This window comes from Trifolium pratense, linkage group LG4 (assembly GCF_020283565.1).
Source record: "Trifolium pratense cultivar HEN17-A07 linkage group LG4, ARS_RC_1.1, whole genome shotgun sequence".
Classification (NCBI taxonomy): Eukaryota; Viridiplantae; Streptophyta; class Magnoliopsida; order Fabales; family Fabaceae; genus Trifolium; species Trifolium pratense.
This window is the reverse complement of record NC_060062.1, coordinates 29,297,883-29,318,276: the sequence shown is the minus strand read 5'-3', so window position 1 is coordinate 29,318,276 and position 20,394 is coordinate 29,297,883. Positions and strand designations below refer to the sequence as shown.

General features: G+C 34.8%; 2 protein-coding genes across 2 annotated transcripts; one reads left to right on the top strand and one right to left on the bottom strand.

The window, feature by feature from the left end:
• The first annotated feature begins 2,040 nt into the window (after positions 1–2,040).
• On the top strand, positions 2,041–5,967 carry LOC123881762 (calmodulin-binding receptor-like cytoplasmic kinase 1). Its single transcript, XM_045930498.1, has 7 exons — positions 2,041–2,161; positions 2,262–2,526; positions 2,957–3,201; positions 3,604–3,769; positions 4,093–4,182; positions 4,305–4,600; positions 5,346–5,967. Exons 2-7 carry the CDS (start codon positions 2,277–2,279, stop codon positions 5,676–5,678), a joined length of 1,380 nt encoding a protein of 459 aa, XP_045786454.1. The 5' UTR covers positions 2,041–2,161; positions 2,262–2,276; the 3' UTR covers positions 5,679–5,967.
• Positions 5,968–6,596: 629 nt separating this feature from the next.
• On the bottom strand, positions 6,597–8,162 carry LOC123881763. Its single transcript, XM_045930499.1, has one exon. It carries the CDS (start codon positions 7,688–7,690, stop codon positions 6,755–6,757), a length of 936 nt encoding a protein of 311 aa, XP_045786455.1. The 5' UTR covers positions 7,691–8,162; the 3' UTR covers positions 6,597–6,754.
• Positions 8,163–20,394: the final 12,232 nt, after the last annotated feature.

Below are 20,394 nucleotides of genomic sequence, written 5' to 3'. Positions count from 1 at the left end.
CTTTTTTAATTTCTTTGAACTTTGTCCTTTTCATGTACCAAAAAAAAACATACATTTTTATGATTAATAGAGTTGATTAACAAGACAACTCATTTTGTGTTGCAAAAATAAATCTCTATATTAAAAAATCATTAAAAAAAAAAACTTGACTGAAAAGTAGGATATTGTTCGAATCATAAATATAACGCACAATACCTAATGTATGCAGTATTAGGTTTTTTATTTTGTGTTCCGGTAGCATTTTTATTTTTCATTTTCCAATAATTACTCATCCTAGACATTCATTGTCACAACATTCCAATATCAAGTAATACATATATGATATAGTGTCATCGAGATATTCTTGCCTAGACACAAATGACTTAGACACAAAGTTAGACACACACATAGATTTATAAAATTAAAAGAAAAATAAAATAGTCACCTCAATCAACATCAATTTAATCATTTTTTCTTTAATTTTTTTTATCTTTGTTGTGAGTGTGTCTAAGATAAAATTATTTGGATTTGTGCCCGTATTAAAATTTCTCTAGTGTCATCACAGAAAAATATTTCATGCTTATAAAAAAAAAAATAGAAAAGTGTTTCTTTTGTTAAATTACTCACCTTAAACACTCATCATTTCAAAGGGTGTATCACCAAGAATTTTCAATCTTCATTTGTTATTTGAATTTTAATGGAAAATATCTTCTTTGCCGCTTGTTCTTCAATCTATTGAATTTCACGTTAGTGTAACATGCGGGTCATTGTCCACATGACAATACATGCTGATGTGACATGTCAGTCAATTGCTACATATGGACGTTGATTTGGTCAAAATCAGTGGGGGCTAATCTTTTGAAGTGGCTAAGGTTAAAGCCTCAAAAGTGCTACTCCCTCCGGACCTTAATATAAGAGAAATTTGACTTTCTAGATTCATTGAGAATCTAATATATCTAGTCCATATTATTGACTAGATTCATTAGATTTGCAATGAATCTAAAAAACAAAGTGTCTCTTATATTAAGGACCGGAGAGAGTATTATGAAAGTTAAGTGGTAAAAATTGCAAGGTTGTAAAAGTTAGGAGGTTAAAAATACAATTTAATCAAAATAAAATAACTATAAAATTTTCATGTTTTATGTGTGAAATTTATCAATGAAATCTATTTTTTTTTACAATAATGAAATCTATTTTTTAAAATCGATCATACTAATCTATTATTTGTCTCAAAATCTTTTATAAATAGACAATAAGTAAATGATAGATAAATATATGAAGAGAAAATTTGAACTCTCAAAAGTCAAAACAAACACATGGGAGAATTATCCAATCCAAATAGTCTTGTACAGCCGTAGGTCACACTACTAGCTGTGTGAATGAATGACAATTGGCCAAGGAATGACAGTTGGATTGGATATATGCCGGCCAATTTTATTAATGATGTCTCAACTACTAATCACTTATTATTGGCATCACAGCAGAGCAAAATATAAAACCAACATTGACTGCGTGTCCTTTGAAATTGTATGTGTTTACAAATTCAATAAAAGTGCAACCAATCAACTATTTAAAAAGATGGATGGTAGAAAATTCGTATTAATATTATGGTAATTTAATTTATTATTTTTCTAAACTGATGCCAAAGATATTTGTAAGATAACCATACAAGTGGCAGATATTTGGTTTTTTTTAATCATTTAGTTCAATGTTCAATTGTTGATCGGTGCATAAGAGAAAAAACATTTATTAGAAAATATCAATCATCTCTTAGTTAAATGAATCTCAATTACTTAAAGGAGAATGTTAACTTGTGTCCTTAAGGCACATGTTAAGGAAACAAAAATAGAAATTATTAAATGCTAATTTGTGCATTTTGACTTTTGAAGCATTAAATTTCTTATATCATTAAATGTTGAATTTCTATTTTGGTATATCTTAACATGTGCCCTAAGGGCACATGTTAACAAGACCCTTACTTAAAAACAAATTTCAATTATTTCGAAAGATTAATCTTTACAGTTACGCAAGACGACATATACCAAAAATATTTGTTTGACTTTGGCTTTTAAAATGCTACCTAAGAAATAAAATTAAAAACTAGTTTAGCAAGCAACTCATTTTGGTTGGACTGGAACAAAATCTCTTTGGAAGAAATGGTCCTAGAGAAATAAACTATAGGGTAAGAAAAGAAAACATGCATAGTATATGATATGATATGATATGATATACCAATTCTCTAAACTTTTTACTACAAGAAATGATCTGTGATTCTTCAACAGCTTTGGCATCTGCAAATGAAGAAATCAGCAAGCAACAAATTGCAATATCAATCTAGTCAAGGAAAAAAAATTTCTAATTTTCAAGATAGTAAAGAAATTGATTCCACAAAGAAGCACAATCCTAAGACTAATTCAGCACTGAAAAGTTTCAAATCTGCTGTCAGAAAATTTGCTTTGATTTTCATTGGTAAAAGAAAAACAGCTTCAGAACTTATTGGAAGTGGTGACAGAAAAAATACATCAAAACCAAGATTGGTGGTATCATGTAAGTATGATGAAAATAAAAATAAAAATTTTGCTTTCTAAGTTATCTGAATTGTTCAGGACAATCCGAGTTCGAATCCTGGCTAGAATAATTCTTAGCAAAACTTTACCTAACTTCGTGTTGAACTTCGGATTATCAGAACCCCTTCCCCTGAGATAAATGTTTTTGTTGTGCTAGCTTATGGTCAACCCTTTATCTAAAACTATGGTCAGATCATGCTAAGACGATATTTGCATGGAAATTCATTTCAATATGTACACTACTAGCTAGAAATTAATTGTGTAGTGACCGATCTAGAGACCGAAAAAAAAAAGTCATAGACTATAGTTGAGACCGATTTATAGACCGAAATGGTGATGTATGATTTTGAAGTATTATTTTTCTTGGTTGATATTTTCCAAAACTGATTAAGATGTGACTTAATTTGCAGCTTCAACTGATTTATCATCTGGAAGTACCAACAAGAACTCATCAAACTGGAAATTTTCTTATTCCTATGCATCATCTAGTACTACAAGTGAGCAGCTTGGAGTTGGGAATTTCACTTTTGATGAAATTTACAAGTCAACTGCAAAGTTCTCTCCAGATAATCAGATTGGAGAAGGTGGTTTTGGAACTGTCTATAGAGGAAAGCTTAATGATGGAACTATTGTCGCTGTGAAGCGTGCAAAGAAGGTATAGCATAGCATAATGTTCATCTTTTCACTATTTGTAATCTCCATAATATCTTGTTCCATCTGTGACTTTAGATGATGAAAATCTGTATTTGATTACATACTAAAACCTCTGTTTGGATAGCTTAATTAAGCACTTATGTTACTTATAAACTATTTGTATAATAAAGATAAAATAAAGGAAAAGCTATTAGCTGTTTTCATAAGCTATCCTGAAAATCTTCCAAAAATATGCTGAAAATAGCTTATGAACATGTTAGAAGTTGTTTCCATATGCTCTCCCGAACAGTTTTACAAGTGCTTAATTCAGTAGATAAACTCAAATAACACAATCCAAGCAGATCCTAAAGAAATTTTCTTTTGTGGAATTTTTCCTAATGTAGTGAAGATTTTCTTTTTACAGGAAGCATTGCAAAGTCACCTATACGAGTTCAAGAACGAAATATACACTTTATCGAAAATTGAGCACCTGAATCTTGTGAGGTTATACGGATATTTGGAGCATGGAGACGAGAAGCTTATTGTTGTTGAGTATGTTGCTAATGGAAATCTTAGAGAACATTTAGATGGTAAGTCCTGTTCTATGACTCATTTATTACATGTAAAATGTATGATACATTATAATCTGGTATATCCTAAATTTGGGAACAAGGAAGTTTTATAGTTGGCACAATTGGTCGAACTTTGTGAGACTGTGATCAATCGTTGTGTTTTCTTTGCAATTTCCATATGTCTGCCGTATTTTAAATACGTTGAATGTATATTGTACCAACATGGACTTGTGCAGTGTATAACTAAACATGTTATTCAATAATGTAGCACTAAGATGCAATGTCTTTGTAATATAGTGCAAATGTGATTATGTGAAATAAATGTAGTCAATTAATTGCAGGCATACGAGGCAATGGACTAGAAATCGGTGAGCGTCTAGACATAGCAATCGATGTAGCTCACGCAATAACTTACCTTCATATGTACACAGGTATGTTAAACTGTTAAAGTAACCTTAGGGATGCATATCGATTGAGTTACGACTCACATCACATGTATCGTAAGATACTGATAGCCGCTGAGTGTCTGAAATTTGCTTTGTTTAATCGACAGATAATCCAATTATACATAGAGACATCAAAGCATCAAACATCTTAATTAGCGAGAATCTAAGGGCTAAAGTGGCAGACTTTGGTTTTGCAAGGTTGTCCGAAGACCCTGGTGCAACTCATATTTCAACGCAAGTTAAAGGAACAGCCGGATATATGGATCCTGAGTATTTGAGAACTTATCAGCTTACAGAAAAAAGTGATGTTTATTCCTTTGGTGTATTGCTTGTTGAAATGATGACAGGAAGACATCCGATTGAACCTAAGAAAAAAATTGATGAGAGAGTTACAATCAGATGGGTATGCATGCTAAATCTCCTAAAAGCATTTTTTTTCTTCTGCATTTTTATATGATTAAGATCAAATTTGGTGCATTCGAGCAGTGTTACCGATTGTGGACCACAGTGGAAAGCTAAAAATCCGCAATTTAGTCCTCCATATACTGCCATGGCATTGCCATCCTTCACAAATTGGCGATGATGTTTGTAAAGAAATCTGTTACTGCAATCCACCATGGCTGATATTTGACAACACTGTCTCGGGGATTATAACACTCGCACACCCTACACACCAACCACTTGCACATTATTTTTATTACATGAAAACATCAGTTTAGAATAAGCTCTGATTGTTTCAATTATTTGTGAATGTCAACAAAATTTTAGTATAAAATGGATTTTGTGCAGTATCCATGTAATTCTCACATTTTACTTATCGAAATTGTACAAGAAATACCACTTTTTGAGGAGTCAAAATTGATTTCAGAGCTGTTAAATCGATTTTGACAAGTTTAGATGTTCTCGAGGAAAACTGATTTTGCCTCTAAAACTGATTCCAGCATAAAACTAGAATTTGGAGCTTTTTTCTCTACAATTGATTTTTAGTTTTGAGTTTACTGTTCAACCAACTTTTACATGAATGCATCCAAACATAAATAACGTTACATTCAACTCAGTCCTAGCAAGATTCAATTTTAAAGAATCAATTCATTCAAAATCAATTTTTATCACCGCATTGATTTGAATATGTTTATGTATGAATGCAGGCAATGAAGACACTAAAGAAAGGAGAAGCTGTGTTTGCCATGGATCCAAGACTTAGAAGAAGTCCTGCCTCCATCAAGGCAATGAAGAAGGTTTTCAAGCTAGCTTTTCAATGCCTTGCGCCTTCCATACATTCGAGGCCACCTATGAAGAATTGCGCAGAGGTTCTGTGGGCCATTCGTAAAGATTTTAAAGACGAAAGTACTCCTCTTCCTACCTTACCTTCTCATCAATCTGAAAATTTTCCTCAAAGAGAAAGGAATAAGCATATGTTAGGTATTGAAGATGAAGATAGCTACAAATTTACCTCTGCACCGAATCATATTCGTTCGTGAAATTTATTTATTGTTTGAATAGATAGTTAAGAAAATTAAACATATTCAATTCTTTTAAAGAATAATTTTGTGGAGGAAATTGCCATTATTCTTGTATAAGTTGATCCGCCACTGCCGATATTATTAAGTATTTTGAAAAATGTGTGTTAAAGAAATGTTGTTATGATTTACATTCGATTGAGAGTGATCCACCTCTCGATAACGTGTACACAAGAGAAGATCACCATGTAAAGATACGGTTCAACATTCTTGTCGTGAGCCAAACATGCGTGCTGATGCTCTAAGCCAATTTGAGTTGTGATTTGGGTTCCTCTTTGATTTTTTATGAGCCGTGTCTAGCTCATATTAGTCCTTTATTGCTAGCTAATCTGAGCTCGACACGGCTCATTTTAGTCCTGTATTTGTTTATATTTATTTGCTGTTTGAATTTTATCATTAGTATAAGAATGAAGATGACATTAAGATTGTTGATGTTACTAAAAATATATGTTTACTTTGCAAGGGTGAAGGGCCAATTATTGTAGCTACACACACCTCTTGCATTGGTTGTGTAATCTAATCTATTTTTATTTTTGTTTATGTTTCGAGATTTCGAACAGATAGATGACTTCTGGCTGCATTTCACTTATAAAAAACAATACTATTCGAGATTTCGGATAGATCGTACGCGAAAAAGGTCACATTTAATACCAGTATTTAAATCCGTGCAACGAACAAAAAACAGACAGAGAGGTAACTATATTATTGCATTTTCCTATAATAACTCTTGTAATTTGATAGCATCGGAATGATGTACATAACAAAAATTAACAATTTAAATCACCTCATCACAAATGGATGAACCATTCGATCAAATTAATGCATATCATGAATTACTTCTACGATCTTACATACCGCCTCTTCAACATAAGACATACAATGTAGCAAGGTCTTCGAATTAAATTAGCGAAAGCGCGCAATTGGCTTCACAATAGTTGTAACAACATTACACATTCCAACATACTACAAAAAAAAAAAAAAACTAACTAAAAATATCATGCTACATAAGACAGACATTTTTTTCTCTTAACTCTTTATTACTCAATCTTATAAGCATAAATAACAAGACAAAACTCAAAAGTAGAACTATTAAGACTTGAAGAATTAGCAACACTACCATCATCACTTTCACTACCTTCAACAGCACCATCTTCTTTTTCACTTTCAGCTTCAGCAGGCCCTGGCTTAAAAATGAAAAGTCCCGGTCCCGAACTCGAACTCGAACTGCTAAACAACCAATCATGAACATCCCAAAAAACTTGCACTGGTTGTTTATCAACCATAACAGTTTGGTTCCCTCTAAATTTCCATTGCAAATTCTTAACATGAAGCAAAACAAGCCCATCAATGGTAATCCACATTTCAGGATCATTAGTATTACTACCAGTTAAACTATCAATAACAATCTCATTCTCTTTTCTCATCTCATCCAACTTCGCCTTCGTTGTAAAAATTTTCTTCGCGAAAATGTTTTCTTTCTTCACAAGTAACCTCGCGTCAACAAGCGCAGGTCTAGATTTTGTTCTTTTGTATGCCTTTTTCTTGTAATCTCCTAACAACAAAACAACCTCATCGTCAGAAACTAAAGCTACATAGTAATCGCTAACAGGTTCGGGGCTACCAGTAAACTTCGGGCACCGAAGATCCCAATAAACTTCCACTTGGCTCCCTTCGACCTCAAATGATTTATACCCTTTTCTGCTCCAAAAGTTCCATGGCTTCACATCAATCTTGCAGCTGAATTGTGACTCTCCTCCTACGCTATCAATCGTGATATGTAACGAATGGTTCATTAAATTTTTGCACCATAAAATTGAAACATTTCTCCAAAATCCAGCTACATTGGTTTGATAAAAACACGTGACCGTGCTTTGTGCAACTTTGCTTGGAACAGGCTCTTCTGTTGTTTTCTCCGCCAAATTATGTGATCCTTGTGTTGATACTGATTGTGATCTAAAGGCGCGAAAAGCCATTAATTTTTTTTCTCTCTAAAAGATCAAATCATAAAAAAAAAAATCAAATTTCAAACCCCTTTTGCATCAATATAAAGATTAATATGCTAATGTCATTGTTGTAAATAAAAAATTCCTCTTTATCATTATTCATCCTTTATAAGATGGATGAAAAAGATGTAGATGTAACTCTCAATATAGATTTTTTCATGAGAAATGAATGAAACTATAGATAACCCTTTAAAGATGTTGTGTTCTATGATGACTGATATGATGATGCTTGATGAACAAACAATGGTGATGGTTTTGGTTTTTTCTTTTGACCAGAGGAAATTTGTTTGCATGAATTTTGGGATGAGAAAGAATTTTTGTTTTCTTTGGTTTGTTTGTTTGGAGAAAAAGTCTCCATTTAGAGGCTAGAAACAGTATGTGCCCGAAAGATAAGGAACAAAAGGCATGTCTTCTTAGCTCTCAAACTCTCTTTTTAAGTTTCTTCCAATCTTACATTTTGGAGAAAGAATTCTTTTTGAAATTAAAGTTAGTTATCTTATAATTGACGAGTGGATAACGTGTCCGTCTATCCATTATTTCTATTGAGTTTAATTTTAGGTTTAATGGTGAATTCTTCCGTGTGGACGTGTACCGGTACACCGCTGATGTGGTTAACAAGTGACAAACATTTAATGTAGATTTTGTTTCTTTATTAAGTTTTATATATTGGACGCTACTTTTTAATATTTGCAAATGTATCCTTCACATAAATATAAGCATCAATCATGTTCCATAATAAATCAAATCATCCATCAAATCTTTCAATCTAAATTTTCACTTTTTTTAAGCAAATCTTTTTTAACAAGATTCAAATATTTTAATATTTATTATAATATCTTATAGAATAATATGATTTTTTTTTTTTTAATTATAGAATAATATGATTTTAGAACTTTGTATTATCTATAAAAAAAGTATGGTTTTAACAACCTTCTGGAAAATGCTCGCCGGTAATGTTTACTGGCGACCCAGGACCGTCAAGAACGTTACTGACGGCCTGGAGCCGTCAATAATGCACAACGGTCAATTCTAAAAGCATCATCATTTGTGACGGCCTGCGGCCGCCGCCAATAACGGAATACGAGGATGAATTCCTGGCGGACTGCAGCCGTCAGTAATGCACTATAAATTTTAAAAAAATAATTTAATTATTTAAAAATTAATAATATTGATTTTTAAATAATTAAATAATTAAATTATTTTTTTTAAATTCGAGTTTTAATAATTTAATTTTTTTAAAAAAATATACTGCATAATAAATAATTAAAAAATATTAAATACAATTTTAATTAAAAACATAATATAAATACTTAACATAAGCATAATTAAACATAACAATAATATTGTCATTACAACCAAGCATAATTAAACATACCATCACAAAAAAAAAAATTAAACATAATAAATTGTCGTTAGGTTACAACTAATTAAATCAACAACATATGTATGAGCAGAAGGGGGAGTGGAGGTTAACAAGTAGCTAAGTTACGGGGGTTGTCTGACCATTGCCCTCTGGTTTTGTCTGCGAACGAGGAAGATTGGGGACCTCGTCCGTCGAGGATGCTTAAGTGCTGGAAGGATATTCCTGGTTACAATGTGTTTGATAGAGAAAAGTGGAATTCGTTTCAGGTTGATGGCTGGGGTGGCTATGTGCTCAAGGAAAAATTCAAGATGATCAAGGCGGCTTTGAGAGATTGGCACTTGGCTCACACTCAAAATATTCCTAGCCGCATTGATTCTTTGAAGGTTAGGCAGTCTGCTCTTGACGAGAAGGGGGAGGAAGATGGTCTCTCTGAGGCGGAGTTAACCGTGCTTCATGGGGTTTCGTATGATATTCACTCGCTGTCTAAGTTACATGCCAGTATCAGTTGGCAACAATCTCGGTCGTTGTGGCTCAAGGAAGGGGATGCTAACTCTAAGTATTTTCATTCGATTTTGGCAAGTCGCCGTCGTAGGAATGCTATATCTGTTATTCAGGTTGATGGTGTAACGTTGGAGGGGGTGAATCCAATTAGGCAGGCGGTGTTTTCGCATTTTGAGTCCCACTTTAAAGCACCAAATGTGGAGAGGCCGGGGGTTGAAGACCTTCAATTTAAGCGATTGAATCAGGTGGAGGTTGGAGGTTTAATCAAACCCTTTTCGGAGGCTGAGGTGAAACAAGCTGTATGGGATTGTGACAGTTATAAAAGTCCTGGTCCCGACGGAATAAATTTTGGTTTTATAAAAGATTTCTGGGTCGAGCTGAGAGGTGACGTTATGCGCTTCCTTATTGACTTTCATCGGAATGGCAGGTTGTCAAAAGGTATTAATGCTACGTTCATTGCCCTGATCCCCAAAACGGATAACCCTCAACGGTTGAATGACTTCCGGCCTATTTCGCTTGTGGGAAGCCTTTATAAAATTCTGGCGAAGGTTTTAGCTAATAGGTTGCGGCAAGTAATTGGTAGTGTAATATCTGAGTCCCAGACTGCGTTTGTGAAGAATAGACAAATTCTGGATGGTATTCTAATTGCAAACGAGATAGTGGATGAGGCGCGTAAGTCTAAAAAGGATCTTATGTTATTCAAGGTTGATTTTGAGAAAGCATATGATTCGGTGGATTGGGGGTATCTTGATGACGTTATGGGGAGAATGCCGTTTCCAACTTTATGGAGAAAGTGGATTAGGGAGTGTGTTTGCACGGCTACAGCTTCTGTATTAGTCAACGGAAGTCCGACTGATGAATTTCCACTTCGGCGAGGTCTTCGGCAAGGTGATCCACTTTCTCCTTTCCTTTTTCTTTTGGCGGCTGAAGGTCTTAATGTGCTTATGGAAGCGATGGTAGCGCGTAATTTGTTTACGGGGTATAGTATTGGAGGTCAGGGGTCCATCAGGGTGTCACATCTTCAGTTCGCTGATGATACTCTCTTGTTGGGGGTTAAAAGTTGGGCAAATGTTCGGGCTCTTCGGGCTGTTTTAGTGCTGTTTGAGATTATGTCGGGGTTGAAGGTAAATTTTAACAAGAGCTTATTAGTTGGTGTTAATATTCCTGATTCCTGGTTAGGCGAAGCTGCGTCGGTCTTGTGTTGTAAAGTGGGAAAGATTCCTTTCCTTTACTTGGGTCTCCAGATTGGGGGTGATCCGCGGCGTCTGGTGTTTTGGGAACCGGTGTTGACTCGTATAAAGAATAGATTGTCTGGGTGGAAAAGTCGATTCTTGTTGCTCGGTGGTCGTCTGGTTTTGTTTAAGTCTGTCTTGACTTCCTTACCTGTCTATGCTCTTTCTTTCTTCAAGGTCCCCTCAGGTATCATTTCCTTTATTGAATCTCTTTTTATTAAATTTTTTTGGGGGGGGTGTGAGGATTCTAGGAAAATCTTTTGGGTGTGCTGGAAAGACATTTGTTCGCGTAAGGAGTACGGAGGATTGGGGGTTAGACAGTTGCGTGAGTTTAACCTAGCGTTGCTGGGTAAGTGGTGTTGGAGGATGTTGGTGGATAGAGAGGGCTTGTGGTTTAGAGTTTTGGCAGATCGGTATGGGGTTGAGGATGGCAGACTTTGTGAGGGTGGTCAGCGAGACTCGGTGTGGTGGAGGGAGATAATGCGTATTAGAGAGGGTGTGGGAGAGTTAGGTGGGAGGTGGTTTGGGGAGCATGTTTTGAGGAGGGTAGGGGATGATTCAGATACTCTTTTTCGGACCGATCCTTGGTTGGATGGGATACCGTTGAGGGAGCGGTTTGGACGCCTTTTTTCGTTGGCTAAGACCAAATCGCGCTCGGTCGCAGAGATGTTTGCTTTAGGGTGGGGGGCAGATGGAGAGGCGTGGGAGTGGCGGAGACGGTTGAGGGTGAAGGGAAATCGATATATCAGAGGCAGCGGAATTTAAAAAAAAAACGATTTCCTTTCCTTGGATCATTACGAACTTCGAATGAATCAGTGATAGAATTGTTACCTCACAAAGTATGGAAATAGTTTCGATCACTAGCAAAGCAAAGAAGCGATGCATCTACTCAGTCCACACGAACAGAACTTCTCCAATGACCGGTGCTAGCCAATTCCACCAGAAATTCAGAGAGAATAGGGTTTAGAGAGCGGCGGCTAGGTTTTACTTTGTGAATTAGGTTAAGCTTACAAAACTTCATCACAAGGGTTCTATTTATAGAACCACTTGTGTGGTCATCAAACCAAGCACTGCACCGTACCTTACGGTGGACCGCATTTCTCTATTTTCATAAATTAAATAATAAGTCATACTTAATTATTTAATTACTAATAAGTCCTACTTATTATTTTATAAATAAGTCTTACTTATTTATTTCTCTCATCTATCTGTTCTTTGTGTGTGACCCTATAGGTTCTCGTAACGTTGGCAATAATATTAAATCACATATTTAATATTATAAACAGTGAGCGGTATCTAGCAACACATCACTGCTACCCAAGTGACGAGAATGTCATGTGATCTGACGAAACCTTTCCGTGATAACGATCTTGTGTATAATTACCCCTTTGCCCTTATATCTATATTGAACACAAGGCATAGATCGTGTCACCCTTGTATGGTTCAATATCTTATTTCTTGATCCCAGAATATACTAAACAACGAATAAGCTCAATATCTCATATTGACTTAGTTCGGCGTGGCCACGCATTTTATCAGTTATATTCAATCAAGAGGCCTACAGATATTGCTCCTGTTATGTAAGAGGGGCAAATTCCATCTAGGTCACTCATGTCCCTCAGCATGATTTGTAGAGTACCCATCAACCGACTTTATAGTCATCCTGTTACGGACAATGTTTGAACGGCAACTAAGTATTCTACTCCACATCTAGGGTCCATAGTGGTTTCAGGTCGAAGGGTGGTATACACCATTATCACTATGAGAATAACTTATGACACTTTTCATAACATACAATGTAGCATTCTCATGGCGGGTCAATCCAATATAAATATTACTCCTAATATTTATATCTATGTGAAGACTTGATATCTCATATCCATGACTCGTGAGATGAAGTCATCGGTCTACTCACATAATAGTCTCTATGTTTTACTGTTATCCCACATCACAGTAAAACTTGACTATGGATACTTTAAGAATAGTGTCATTATGTTTAATGGAGTCTCACTATTAAGTCACACTTAATGTTCCATTAATTAGACTAGCTATTCTAGGGACTTTATTAGTTTGAAACAAACATAATAAAGAAATGCCTTATTATATATATTAAATATATAAATCAAAGTCATCATACAAAAGACGATTCTATCAAAATAGATTGGCTTTTAGGGCTTACTCCAACAATCTCCCACTAGCACTAAAGCCAATCAGATATTAACTCAACATCTATTGGACTAGCGTCATCATCAAGCATCTTCTATGCAAGATTTTCTATTAGTGGATAAGAAACTCTTTCCTATGTTGGTACCCGATACATCTTCCAATTTACACTTTTGATCTTCTATAAAAAGAAATCAAGTGTCAAAACTTGTATTTGAATCGTTGGTGAGATCTGGTTTTCCGTTGCTTGCAAGATTAAACCATTACCATCTTTAATGAGGTCAAGGGAATCTGCAATGTAAGGAAAACAATTTTCTGCCTCATCTTATGAGACAAACGATTCAAATCATATATTTGACCTTTGTAATAGATATATCAATCTTCTGAAGCTTGTAAGCTTATAGATTTGACATCCGAGCATAAAGTTTATTCCAGACTACAATCTGGGTATACTGTTCTTCGGTTTTGGATAATCAATATCATTGTAACTCATTTACAATGATCATTTCCAGATCCGATCAAGAAGTCATCCTTAGTGATTTTAAGATATCCATGGATATTCTTGATGGTGATCTAATGACAATCACTAGAAATAATTGGTACATATTGTTTATACTAATAGCATATAGTACATCTGGTCTAGTACATATCATGATATACATGATCAATCCAATTGCCAAAGCATTTGGATACTTCTCATGCATCCCTTTCTCATCCAATGAGGTTGGATATTGTCTTTGAGACAAAATACATCATGTGGTGTATGCAATAATTTCAATAAAATTAAGCACATGAGGTGTCTGTACACTTCATCAAATTTGTACATAGGCTAAGGTTGATATATGTCAACAATCTATCTCTATAGATCTTGATTCCTAACTTTTAGGAAGTCTCACCTAAGTATTTCATCAAGAAACAATTACCTAATCATGTCTTACATGTGTAGTGTATGAAAATTGTCTTGATGATCAGTACGTCATCCACATACAATACCAGATTAATTTAAATACTCCCACTGACTTTCTTGTGTGCACAAGATTTCCTTTATTAATCTTTGTTTTCATAAAACTTGATCAATAAAATTGATAATTCAACTTTGAGAAATTTGAACAAATTCACAAATGAATTTTGTAATTTATATACTTTTCTAGCATCCTTTAGATTAACAAAACCCTATCCATATGTCAAATACATATGTAATGTCATTCCAATTAAGGAATAGAACCTCGTTATCTATCCGCCAGAAGTGTTATGGTGAGGCCATGTCCTTCAACTTTTGATAGGACATATTAGACTCATCTAGTTCTTGTGCTACTCGAACCGGCAGTCCAACAACAACCTTGTGGAATTGATTCGTGTTCCAATTTTGAAAGGATATGTGTTTTGTGTTACTTGAATTTACTCAAGTTTTACGTCACTCCCACTGTCTCTTTTAGAAACATATTTCTTCTAAAGAAATATTTCAGTTCATGTAATAAAACAACTTTTATCCTAGAGAGTGTCGTAAAATTAGTATCCCTTAGGTACTTCCACAAATACACATTCATTCAATTTGGGATTAAGTTTATCTAATAAACCTTACAATCTCAAACTATCATAAAGTCAAATAAGGTACTCTTACCTCCATATCGAATATGGTGTCTTTATGATTTGATTTATTGGAACTTGTTGTGGGTAAAGAATAACTGTAATTAAAATAATTTTTCAAAAAGAATCGTAAGAGATATAAATGAACTATCTTATATGTAAACATGTCAAACATGATGTAATATAAATAGTTATTATTATACTTCTTATTTAAGCATTTACCATCACGACATGTTCGTATGGTCTAAATACTTTTCAAAATTTCCTTTACTTCATTCATTCATGAATTCTTTGAACAAATTCAAAGAATCATAGTTTGTGTCAAATACACATATTCACATCTATTAAACTTATTAGCAATGTAAATGAAGTAAGAGAAATGAAACAAGTAGTCCTTTTCTTGTCAATACAAGGTTTAGGCTCAATGCTTCTATTATTAAATGAAACTTAATAACAATTATTTGGTTCCATGTCAAACTCAACTTATACGATCAATGAAACTATTTCATTCTAAACGTAAGTTGACTTTATCTATAGTCAAATTTTTACTTCTTTAAAACAATTTCATATTTCAACAAATATGAAATTTGCATCTAGTATCATATACCTTAGATGTAAAGTAAATAATTTAACTTTCTATAACAAGATGTATGAAGAAGTCTTACTTCTTTCTTCCATTTTGACTGTTTCAAAACTATTAGTAGTTTTTCTCGTATTTGAGAACAATTCTCAATATATGTACCAATTCAGAAACTCTTTTCCGAACCTTATGTCCTTCGTAAGGACCTTTAGTAAAATATAAACTATATGCCAAATATATCTAATTATGAAGATAAGAATATTTGTATCATGATTAAAACATATTTAACTAGGTCTTTAATTAAATATGCTCCCACTATTTTACTCAAAACAAATGACCCTCAACATTTGATTCGGAAAATCCCGTTGAAAATTTTCTAATGAGAATGAGATCCTTATTTCACTTTGTTTTAAGTCAGCGTTGGGCTGATTACACAAAACGTAGTTATTTAGGTAGGAAACTGTTTCCAATTGTATCTCATACAACTCTCATATCCTTTCCGTTGGGTGAATAACACTTATTTTAATCCATCATATGGAATAACCCAACATTTGCTTCTAAAGTCATATAATCATATTATATTTTTCTTTAGTTAAGTTAAACCCAATAAATAGCAATCGGATAAACTGGTTATCTCACCGCAACTTATCAATATTGACAATGCACTTTACGTTGGCAAAACCTACATTAATCGATATTGATCTTGAAGGGTGCTATTCTTTGGAAAGCATAAAACTTAATATAGACACATCTTACTAGTATAGAAAATGCACCTTGCGTTGGCAAAACCTACATCTTCAATATTAGTCTTTATGAGTACTTGAAGGATTTTTAATTAAATTTGATCTCACCGACATGTGTATCTTATACACGCGTTTCACTTTACATGACATTCATGTAAATATGCGTTTAATAATTATATAAAACATACATGGCAAATATAATTAAAACATACATCTCATGCATCACATACATAAAATAAAATAGACTAGGTAGTATGGTTATGACCTCCTAACGCACAAGAATTAAATAAATTACTTTATTACAATTCTTTGACCCTCGAGCAAACTTCTCAAGCTTCTCCATCGGTATCATCATTTGGCGTTGTCTCTTTTGAACTCGAGCAATTACATTATTTAAGTAACTAAATAAATAAATAAATAAAATGCACGACACGCAGGCCGTATTTTAAAATAAACTACGACACGCAGGCCGTATAAATTAACGCACCAAATATCTAAGGTCATAACCATATACCATATATTTAATAAATAAATAAATAAGTAATAATAACATCTTATTATTACTATTATTATTAAATTAATATTACATTGTTATGCCAATAACAACGTATCTTAACAAACTAGCGCCAAAAAAAAAAAATTATTCTTTCTGTTTTATTGGCATAACAAACTAATATTATTTCAAAATAATATCGCATCACATGGATATATATCAAATAAAAGTAAAACTGATTCAAATCTTTTAATCTACAATCAAATCTTTTGATTCATAAAAATAAAATTATGCTAAATTTATGCTAAACTTTTAAATCAAATCTTTAACAATTAATCAAAACACTTTTGAATTAATTTAAATCAGAATCAAACCTTTTGATTCATCATCGCTTTAAAAGTACCAAATCAATTTTATTTGATTCAAATCTTTTAATTCTAAATTAAATATTTTGAATCAAATCTTTAATGATTCTATAATCATCAAATATGGTAATTTAATTAATCAAAACTCCTTTTGAATAAACTTTAAATAATTCAAATAATTAATTTTAAAAACAGAATCAAACATTTTGATTCATAATCGCTTTGAAAAACCCAATTAATTAAATTTGATTCAAATCTTGTAATTCTAAATCAAATATTTTAAATCAAATCTTTGACAATTCTCTAATTATCAAATATGGTAATTTATTTATTCAAAACCCTTTTGAATAATATATTTGCAAAATTGATAATATTATCTTTTAAAACAATTTCAAAAGATATTTCTAAAATTTTGAAACAATTTCAAAATTAAATATATTTGTCAAAATCACTTTGAGTTACCATCTAATTTATGCATCAACATTTGATACGTTTTGCAAACCCTAATTATAATGGCACAACACATGCGCCGTTATGAATCCTAATTGCAATAACATGATCATACCAAATCAAGTACTCTGATTTTTATTCTATATGATGATCGAATATTTTAAAACTTCACCAGATTCGGTTCCGAAGCACTTCACCAGATACGGTTCCGAAGTACTTCACCAGATACGGTTCCGAAGTTTCAAATATCAATTATCAAATAAACAAATATCATCTGACTTAATTATTTTATGATAAAAACCAGTATATCACATATACTATTATTGCTTAAGGTTTAAAGTTGTTGCGATGTCGATTTTAATTCCCTTTATTATTTAATTGATTCAAAAATGTTTAAACAAATTTAAACAAATTGTTTAAACAGAAGCAGTTCTAAACAGAAACATGTTTAAACAGTGATCTTAACTGTTGATCAGAACAGGTAGAAGGCCAGCTGGAAGTCCGTTGAGCAGGTGGTAGGCAGTAATCCGAGCAGATGATCCACGGAGGGGGGGGTTGTACCTGCAGGTGCTCCGATGCCTAAGTCAGTAAGGGTAGAGAGCAAAAGAGATACTAGAGAGAAGTTAGAGAGAGAGAGTAATTGCAATAATGAATAGTGTCTACCTTGCTCTCCCATGAGGGAGAGTATTTATAGCCCCCAGCTCTGGGCCAAAGGTCCTCTTAGTGGGCTGGACTAGTCAAGGCCCATTAAGAGGGACTGCCAAGATATCACCCTTAGATGGTGGGTAGAGTAGTAATTTTACCCTATCTTGGTGGAGAGGTTGTGCCATGCTGACATGGAGGTGGTTGGGCAAGCCATGTGGACTTTGTGAGGGTCTAGGTGGACTAGCATTAGTCTAGTCCAGAACAGGAGCCCCCCAAGTCGTTGCTCCTAGGCATAGGAGTGATGACTTTAGATGTGTGCCCAAGTGCAGAAAGAAATCTCCTTGTAACCTCTCTTGAACAAAAGTGGACGAGGAAGTTGCTCGTCAAAGACTTGCTCGTAGCAAGTATCTGCAGTGTTTTGCTCGAATCGATTTTTCGAGGGTGTTTAATATCCTGCTCGTAATTATGGTTACGAGGAAGTATGTGTTGCTCGTATCTCCTGCGAGGAGATATTGCACAAGATGGAACAGTTGCTCGTTGCTATAGCGAAGAGATAACAACGAGAAGTTTTGCTCGCAATGATGACGAGGAGACGATTTTTCTAGAAAGAATTGTTGCTCGTTGCTATGACGAGGAAGTTAGCAACGAGGGGGTTTTATTGCTCGTCACTATGACGAGGAGGTTTTGTTACTGGGAATGCGAAAGGGCGCATTTACTGCTTTGATTTTTACGAGGGAGTGTAAGGACCATTGGATCAAAGCGTCTCTTCACCCCCCTGGCTTGATCTATATAATAGAGGAGAGTGAACTTCATTCTTACTTTTCACTCTCTCTCTTCAATTGTGAATTCTCTGAAGTTTCAACTTACTAGTCAAATCGTTCTCCAGATCTCATTCATATTCAAGGTAATTCTTTCAAATTTTCCTCTTTAGATCCGTTTTTTGTCATTTCTGCCCAATTTTGGGCGTTTTTTCATGAAGATTTGTATGAATTTATGAACATTAGGATGAATGTGCCGGGCACCATATGAACTTGGTACCGGGGAGATTTCCTCCCCTTTGAAACTCTAGGTTAGATAACTAGTGACGGGGAGCCTATCTCCCCGTTTGAAACTTTAGATAGTTTGTATTGCTGGGGAGCATGCTCTCCCTTTTTAACTTAGGAATTTTTTCATGAAATTCGTTGTGTGTAATTCAAAGACGGGAAGCTTATCTCCCCGTCTTTCACCTGGGCTACCTTCCTCGGTTTGATTTTAATTGCCATTTGAAAAGGGCTTTGGTCGGGGACAGCGTCCTCGTCCTATCCTGCGCCCTTTCACTTGATTTGCGGTGAAAGGGTGGATTTGATCATCGAATTCACTTTGTTTTTGCTGCATTTCAGGTTGTAAAATGTCAGAATCCGAGGAGGTTGTGGAAAGCCAAGGTGCGGAGAAGTATACATTGGTCGACTGTATAACCGATCCTGCGCTGGATTGGGTTGCTCCAGAACCCCGGGGGATAGCCTCGGCGCTTACTTCCCAGGACCCAAGATTACATATGATCGTCGAGCAGCAGAGAGCAGACGGGCTTCAGAATTGGTCGACCCGTATACCCGGGGAGGGTGAACGGGTGTGCTCGTCCTTTGCCGGGCACGACTTTGCTATGTACGAGTTTGTTTTTAAGGAGATGGGGCTCAGGTTGCCGTTCAGCCCCTTTGCGGCCAGCGTGCTTAAAGCCTTGCAGGTGGCTCCGTCGCAGCTGCATCCAAACTCGTGGTCTTTTATTATGGGGTTCGAGCACCTCTGTACGTATAAAGGCGTTCTTCCCACTCTTCCCCTTTTCTTTAGAATTTTCAAGATTCAGCGTAAGCCGACGAGGGAGGTTGGGCGAGCACCTCGTCAGAATTGGGTTTCATTAAAGCATCACGAGGATGTTAAACTATTCAAAATGTTTGTGGATTCCGTTAAGGATTTCATTAAAGCAAAAACGGATCTAAAGAGGAAAATTTGAAAGAATTACCTTGAATATGAATGAGATCTGGAGAACGATTTGACTAGTAAGTTGAAACTTCAGAGAATTCACAATTGAAGAGAGAGAGTGAAAAGTAAGAATGAAGTTCACTCTCCTCTATTATATAGATCAAGCCAGGGGAGTGAAGAGAGACGCTTTGATCCAATGGTCCTTACACTCCCTCGTAAAAATCAAAGCAGTAAATGCGCCCTTTCGCATTCCCAGTAACAAAACCTCCTCGTCATAGTGACGAGCAATAAAACCCCCTCGTTGCTAACTTCCTCGTCATAGCAACGAGCAACAATTCTTTCTAGAAAAATCGTCTCCTCGTCATCATTGCGAGCAAAACTTCTCGTTGTTATCTCTTCGCTATAGCAACGAGCAACTGTTCCATCTTGTGCAATATCTCCTCGCAGGAGATACGAGCAACACATACTTCCTCGTAACCATAATTACGAGCAGGATATTAAACACCCTCGAAAAATCGATTCGAGCAAAACACTGCAGATACTTGCTACGAGCAAGTCTTTGACGAGCAACTTCCTCGTCCACTTTTGTTCAAGAG